This window comes from Nicotiana tabacum, chromosome 20 (genome assembly GCF_000715075.1).
Source record: "Nicotiana tabacum cultivar K326 chromosome 20, ASM71507v2, whole genome shotgun sequence".
Taxonomy (NCBI): domain Eukaryota; kingdom Viridiplantae; phylum Streptophyta; class Magnoliopsida; order Solanales; family Solanaceae; genus Nicotiana; species Nicotiana tabacum.
Genome location: NC_134099.1, coordinates 16,434,127 through 16,441,780, shown reverse-complemented (window position 1 = coordinate 16,441,780; position 7,654 = coordinate 16,434,127). Strand labels below are relative to the sequence as shown.

Genomic DNA, 7,654 nt, shown 5'->3' with positions numbered 1-7,654 from the left:
CGGTGGTGATTTAGGGCGGTGGTCTCTAGGGTTTGGGTGAGCTGATCTCTGAGGTGAGGTGAGAGACGAAATGCGGGGGTAGGGGCGTTAGGACATATATATATTATACGAACCCCAGTTCTGTATCGTTAGATCAAAAGAGATCAACGGTCCTGATTTGGTCTGTTAAAAAACGGGGTCGTTTTGGAATTATGGGGCTGGACCGGTTTTAGGAGTGGGTTTGGGCTGGGCCGACCAGGTATCTGTGTATAAGTCAATTGGGCTTGGAGAAAAATTAAACAAAAGGCCCAAAAATCTGATCTTCTTCAACTCTTTTCCTTTTCTTTTTCAATTAATTCCTTTTATTTCTTTTAAATAAAATTAAAACCTAAATTAATTTCTAATCAAATTATCTGATCACATTGAATTAATTAATTCTAAATAATAATTACCACCACTAATTAAATGCCAAATTAAAGAAGAAACTACCAAAATTTGAAAAATTAAAATTAAAGTGCCAAAATGAATTATTTTGTGATTTTTTCCAATTTTATAAAACACCAAATTAAGAAGTAATTTAAAAATGCAAAAATTAAATCCTAAATGTAAATGCAGCATATTTTTGTATTTATTAATGAATTAAATAAAATAAACGTGCACAGACAAATGCAAATAATTAACCGAAAATGCCACGAAATCCACCAAAATTGCAAACACTGAAAGAAATTATTTTGTTTTGAATTTGTTGGAGTAATACATATAGGGCAAAAATTACGTGCTCACAACTGCCCCTCTTTGCCCGGAAACACGAAGAGTTTTCGTGCAAAGATAAGTGAGCGGATTCGAGCGATTTTTGCCCGTTTGAATACTCCGTGGGAAGCATTTTTGAAAGATTTGACTGCACCCTAATTCCGAGGTTGCCTACATATCCTTGGATAAAAAGGAATCAGGTTAGTGTAGTTCAGGAATGTTTGGTAGCTGGGACTACCAGGAAGCTGTGATTTCACTGTTGCTGTTGCTGTTGTTGCTGCTTACTGAACCCCCTTATTACACCATGTCAGACTACATACAATGGCAGGAATTCAGAGATTAAACTATGGAACGATTAAGAAATACTATCAATCTGGAAGTAACACCTGTAATTCAAAGAAAGACAACTAGATTATAAACAGAGAATTTGATGTCATGCTTTGAACATCCATTTTCATTTCATACTTCAAACTTGCTTTGCATCTAGTATAGTCCAAGAATATGTACCTGATTGCAACAATCAAACAAGGAAAAATGGGTGAGAAATCTAGAAGAAGCAACAACAGCAGAACCAATTTTTAAATAGAAAAATGATGTGCAACAGTCCAAAATCCAGTTTCAGTCGAGCAATAACCACGACGAACTTCAAACCAGACCTTTAAACCTAAATTCAGTCCATTTTTACCCTAGATGAGTCAAAAATTGTTTCAGAAATTGAGAACCTCAGAAATCACAGAAGAAGTTCAATGGAATAGTGATTTTTTATGAAATTTTAGCTGTTTTTGATTTTTTCAGAATTTTTTCTCCTCTTGTCTCTGAATTCTCCCTTGAAATGCAAGATAGAGATGCCTTTATAGGCAAAGCATTAGGGTGGCCCTAAAAGAATCAAACTTGCACTTATCCCCCTTTTCAATTTTCGTTTTAGCTAAAATGCCCCTAATCAACTATCAGAATTTCAAACACATTCCCTCATCCCATTTCCTGGAAGCTTCTTAAGGTTGTTATATAAGATTACCCTACCTTAAATTTCCTAAACTAATCCTTAAACCCCTTGTTATTCACCTTCTAACCCTCAGACCAAAATGTGGGCCAAGTTGAACCTGGGCTGACCCCTTTCTTTTGGACTCAAGATTAATTCACTAACTCAAACGACCAAATATATCAAACAGCCAAACATACTTCAATTCATAGAACTCAGGCTAAAAATCCCCTTCAGCCCACAATTTTATAGTAAGGATAAAAAAACTAAAACTAAAGAATTCAAAAAACAAACGAGAAATGGAGACTAGTTTCAAAACTAAACTAAGACGAGACATGCAAAAACGGATGGACAGAAGGAAATAACAGAAGAGAACAATGGGAGAAAGAAAAGAAAAGAGGAAAGAAAGATGAAGGAAAATTACCTAAGAGAGAGCATCGGACAGAAATAATGGAGAACTTCGAACTCTTTGATTTTGACCCAATCCGAAGTTAATCATGTGTCCTTAATATCAAAGACACACGAATAACCTCGATTTGGGCCTAAAATCTTTCATGGAACCTCGGTTTGAAACTTTGGGGCTTTTATGATTCAACCTCTGATCTGAAATTCGAACGGCTCTGATGACGTTCGATGGAAACTGAGTGGAGATTTGGCAAGAGGAGAGTGGAGTGGTTGTTTGGTGTGAATCTGGTCGGGATTGGAGACTCGTCGCCGGCGGATGGAGGTGGTGATTTAGGGCGGTGGTCTCTAGGGTTTGGGTGAGCTGATCTCTGAGGTGAGGTGAGAGACGAAATGCGGGGGTAGGGGCGTTAGTACATATATATATTATACGAACCCCCGTTCTGGATCGTTAGATCAAAAGAGCTCAACGGTCCTAATTTGGTCTGTTAAAAAACGGGGTCGTTTTGGAATTATGGGGCTGGACCGGTTTTTAGGAGCGGGTTTGGGCTGGGCCGACCGGGTATCTGTGTATAAGTCAATTGGGCTTGGAGAAAAATTAAACAAAAGGCCCAAAAATCTGATCTTCTTCAACTCTTTTCCTTTTCTTTTTCAATTAATTCCTTTTATTTCTTTTAAATAAAATTAAAACCTAAATTAATTCCTAATTAAATTATTTGATCACATTGAATTAATTAATTCTAAATAATAATTACCACCACTAATTAAATGCCAAATTAAAGAAGAAACTACCAAAATCTGAAAAATTAAAATTAAAGTGCCAAAATGAACTATTTTGTGATTTTTTTTCAATTTTATAAAACGCCAAATTACTAATTAATTCAAAAATACAAAAATTAAATCTTAAATGCAAATGCACCATATTTTTGTATTTATTAATGAATTAAATAAAATAAACGTGCACAGACAAATGCAAATAATTAACAAAAAATGCTACGAAATCCAACAAAATTGCAAACACTGAAAGAAATTATTTTGTTTTGAATTTGTTGGAGTAATACATATAGGGAAAAAATCATGTGCTCACAGCTAGCAACGGAAAATTTTATTTTTATGTGACAAGCACATCCATGATCAAGCAAGAAAATGCCTACGTCATCTCCTAGATTAGCACAACTTACAAATTCGCTTCAATTAACACAAGGGGCAAGTTCTAGACTACACATGATAGCACAGAAAATCACAAATCCTCACACACACGTTGCACATGACTCAATCAAGATGGTTCTGTTCAACTCTCATGTCAAGCAAGCACACATAATTGAGAAATTTAAGCAATATTGCACTATGTGGCATACGAGTCAAACAACTGAAAAAGGGCGTCACAAAATAGGTTGTTTACTTTACTTAGGCCTCACAATTCAAACAAAATACACGGAAAATAGAATGTATGTCATAGCCTAATGTGACAATATCAACCATGTCAATGAATATCTCAAAGCGACTCAATTTCTTCCTAAACTACTCCTAAAAAAATAAATAAAGTATCCGGTTCGAGCTACATTCTTAGAAAAGAACCGGTTCCTAAAGAAAAACCAAGGAATACTACTTAGCTATTCTATAAAAAAATCTTTTTTTTTTGGTGTTTTTAAATGGGACTTTTTCTAAAAAAAAAATTCAATTTTCGTTTTTTTCATAACTAGACTATGTCTACTACGAGTTCTAAAAGAAAAGCTAAATAAAAAAATTAGTTTTATACAATTACACTTCAGAAAGTAATTTTCCCACCCCACACTTATATTATGCATAGTCCTCGATGTATGATCACAGAGAAAATTATTAACCCAAGGGTGAGAAATACTCCCTGAAACCCTCTTGGGCTTAGCTCAGACATGATCCTCAATCTTTAGAGTCGGGACGACCCCACACTTAAGCTCAAACATGCTCCTCAGCTTCAACTTTGGGTACTCGGACTTCCCCTACTCTGCAAAATAAAAACAACACAAAACTTGACACTAACAAAAATAATCAATAAATAAAAGATATACAGGTTAGGTTGCCTCCCAACAAGCACCATAGTTATAGTCGTGACACGACTCTGCTACTCTGCTCAGGCTGGGCGCTTTCTCTTCTTCTTTCTCCCATGAAGTCTAGCCTTTTTGCACACTCTCGGAAGGTCTCCTCTTTCATCTCTAGCTCTTTTCTCAATCATCTTTACACGCTCAGCTGGAAACACCACCTCCTCTAACTCAGTTCTCCCATCTGGATCACTATAATTCACATACTGACTCTGCTCTATTCCCTTCAATTCAACCATAGTAATCATGCACAAGTCCTCATAATGCTTAGGGAGCTTAAGTGCCTTGTACACATTAAAAGTGACCTCCTCATCGTCAACTCTCATTTTTAACTTCCCTGCCCTCACATCAATAACTGCTCCACCAGTAGCTAAGAATGGTCGCCCCAAAATAATGGGCACTTCCTCATCTGCCTCGTAATAAAAAATAATTAAATCAGCAGGAAGAATAAACTTTCCCACTCGAACTAACACATCCTCAATAATTCCTTCTGGGATGACTAGTGACCTATCTGCTAACTGTAAAGTGATTGTAGTAGGTCTAAGCACCCCCAATCCGAGTTGCTTGAACAAAGAGGATGACATCAAATTTATACTAGCCCCTAAATAACGTAGGGCTCTACCAACTTCTTGTTTTCTAAGAGACAAAGGAATTGTGAAACTCCCAGGATCCTTCAACTTAGGAGGAAGTTTACTCTGAACTCTGGCACTGCATTCTTCAGTAAGTGCAACTGTTTCGAACTCTGCATGTCTTCGTTTGTTTGCCACAATATCTCTAAGATACCTTGCATACTTAGGCACTTCCTGCAAAATTTCCACCAAAGGCAAATTCACACTCACTTGGCTCAAAATATCTAGGAATTTCTTATACTTAGCATCATCTTTTTGCTTCTGCAGTCTTTGTGAAAACGGAGGTGGTGGCCTATTCCCAATTACTAGCTCGAGTTCTTTATCATCTTTCTCATTCCCCTCAATTGGCTTGGGAACTAATTCTCCTTGGGGATGAGCTATATTCTTCTTTTTCTTTGGAACTTTTTCTAATGCTCTTCCATTTCTCAAGGTAACCACATTGACTTGAGCTTTAGGATTGGGATCAGTATCACTCGGAAGAGCCCCTACTGGTCTGGTATTTTGGGCTCTGGCAAGTTGGCCCACATGGTGCTCCAAATTTCTCAGTGTTGCGGCTTGTGCCTGCTGATCAGCCATTATTTTCTGATTGAAAGTTTGTTGATCTGCTATTAATTTCTGATTGAAAGTTTGTTGATCTGCTATTAATTTCTGATTGAGGGCTTGCTAGTTGGCCATCAAGTTCTTCATAATCTCCTCAAGGCTAGCTTGTTGTTCAGCCTGAGGTGGTCTGGATTGTTGTTGAGGTGCTTGAGGCCGGTATTGATTCTGATTGCCTTGATTTCCACCCCAAGAGAAGTTTGGATGATTCCTCCAGTTGGGATTGTAGGTGTCCCCATACTGATTTGTTTGGCCTCAATTTGCATTACCCATAAAATATACAGACCCTGGATTTGCTGGGCATAGATTGCTCATGTGACCCTCTCCACATACTTCACAAAATATTTGAACTTGTTGCACTGGCTGGGCTTATTGCTTGTTAATGATCATGGTCATCTGATTGACTTGGTTGGTCAGCATAGAGACCTGTGCTGACAATGATGAGACAACATCTAATTCAAGAACCCCTGGTGATTTTTGTACCATGTTCCTACCCATCTCTCCTTGCCAATCCGGATTGCTTTTGGAGAACTTGTTCAATAATGCATAAATTTCATCAAAACTTTTCTCCAATACTTGACCTCCAGCTGCAGCATCGACTACAATTTTTGTTTGGGGATGGAGCCCTTCTATGAAAGTGTGAACTAACACTTCATTCGTCTTATTGTGATGAGGACAGTCTTTGAGTAGCCCCTTGAACCTTTACCCCCCTGATTATAAAGATTCTCCTACTTTATGTTTGAAGGCAACTATCTCACTTCTGATCTTTGCAATTTTGCCTGAAGGGAATAAACTTGCCAGAAATTTTCTTGCCAAATCATTCCATGATGTAATGGAATTAGCTAGTTCTGCCTTTAGCCATCGCTTAGCTTCGCCCAACAGAGAGAATGGAAAAAGTGTGAGCCTCACATAATCTGGATTGACCCCGTTAATGAAATAAGTATCACTAATCTCCAAGAAATTCAGAATATGCTATTGTGGATCCTCGTGTGGAAGATCCATAAACTGCTCGTTTGCATGAAGTAGCTGGATCATGCTCTGTTTCAGCTCAAAGTGCCCAGTGATTTTGGACTTCACTATGCTGGAGGTAACATTAGCAATACTGGGCATTGCTACCTCCTCAACAACCATATGTTGCTCCTCTGCCATGTTCATAGGAAATTGAATGAGTGCTTGAATATTGTTTGTATCATTTGCTTCCCTCAACCTCCTGTGAAATGTTTTCTCAGGTTCAGGGTTAAAGCCGTTGAGTATGTCATGGCTTCTGACCCTACGCATTCAATCAAAGTTTCTGAGATTATAGCAACAATCGAGTAATGTTAGACTAGAAGAAATAAACAATTAAAGCAAAAACTAGAAAGTAGTTTATATTCAAGTCCCCGGCAGCGGCGCCAAAACCTTGTTGCTCCAAAACGCACACGCAAGTATACGTAGTCGACAAGTAATATAATGATAAGTTGAGTGTCGAACCCATAGAGACTTGTATAAACTACTCACTAAATCACTAAAATTATTATTCAATCCAGCTAAAATCAAAGTCCAATAATGTGATTATACTATACTACGATTCTAAATAATAACGAAATTATCAAGTAACGAATTGATTGTTGTGTATTCAGTAAAGACAAGTATTCCAGGGTTGTGATCGATTCACCATTTGTATTGTGTTCTAATTTACTTTCCCTTTCACATAATTCACTCATGGTTGCTAATTAATCGATAAATGCTCTCATAGCCTTTTCCCGAAGTACTACTCACCTATTCTCAGTAGATTAACGCCTATATTCCTATGAAATCAATCTATTAAGAATGCATTAAGATCACGATATTTAATTAAGCACGGTGACTAGGTATATTCCTATCCTAACCACAAATCCGCTCCCCCTAAGAGTTAAGATCGTGCTCTCTTCAATTCTTCTCTAATCTAAACACGACTTTCCCAAGCATAGCATAGATAGTAAATAGAACCTAACTGCTGGCCAGACAATTAAGCAATTAATCACAGAATTGAAGAAATAACCATATATTGATAAATTATAATTAAGGTCAAGCTAATATCAAACATCAATATTCATGGCTAAATCACAACTCCAGAACAATGGGTGTTTAGCCACTCATAATGTAATCAAATAATTGCATAAGTGTTGAATCAATTGGAAATACTAGAAAAAAATGAAGAAAACTCAGAATGCTCCGTTTCCTCACGATCCCGTGTGTATTTCCTCTCCAAAGTGGTGTCT

At 37.2% G+C, this 7,654-nt stretch overlaps 1 protein-coding gene across 1 annotated transcript; it reads right to left on the bottom strand.

Annotated features, from left to right (window-relative positions):
• Positions 1 to 4,220: 4,220 nt before the first annotated feature.
• LOC107814421 (uncharacterized) lies at positions 4,221 to 5,393 on the bottom strand. The gene is made up of 2 exons (XM_075240055.1): positions 4,972 to 5,393; positions 4,221 to 4,824 (listed from the first exon to the last, which is right to left on the bottom strand). The coding sequence occupies exons 1-2, from the start codon at positions 5,391 to 5,393 to the stop codon at positions 4,221 to 4,223; spliced, it is 1,026 nt and encodes a 341-aa protein (XP_075096156.1).
• Between the last annotated feature and the right edge of the window lie 2,261 nt (positions 5,394 to 7,654).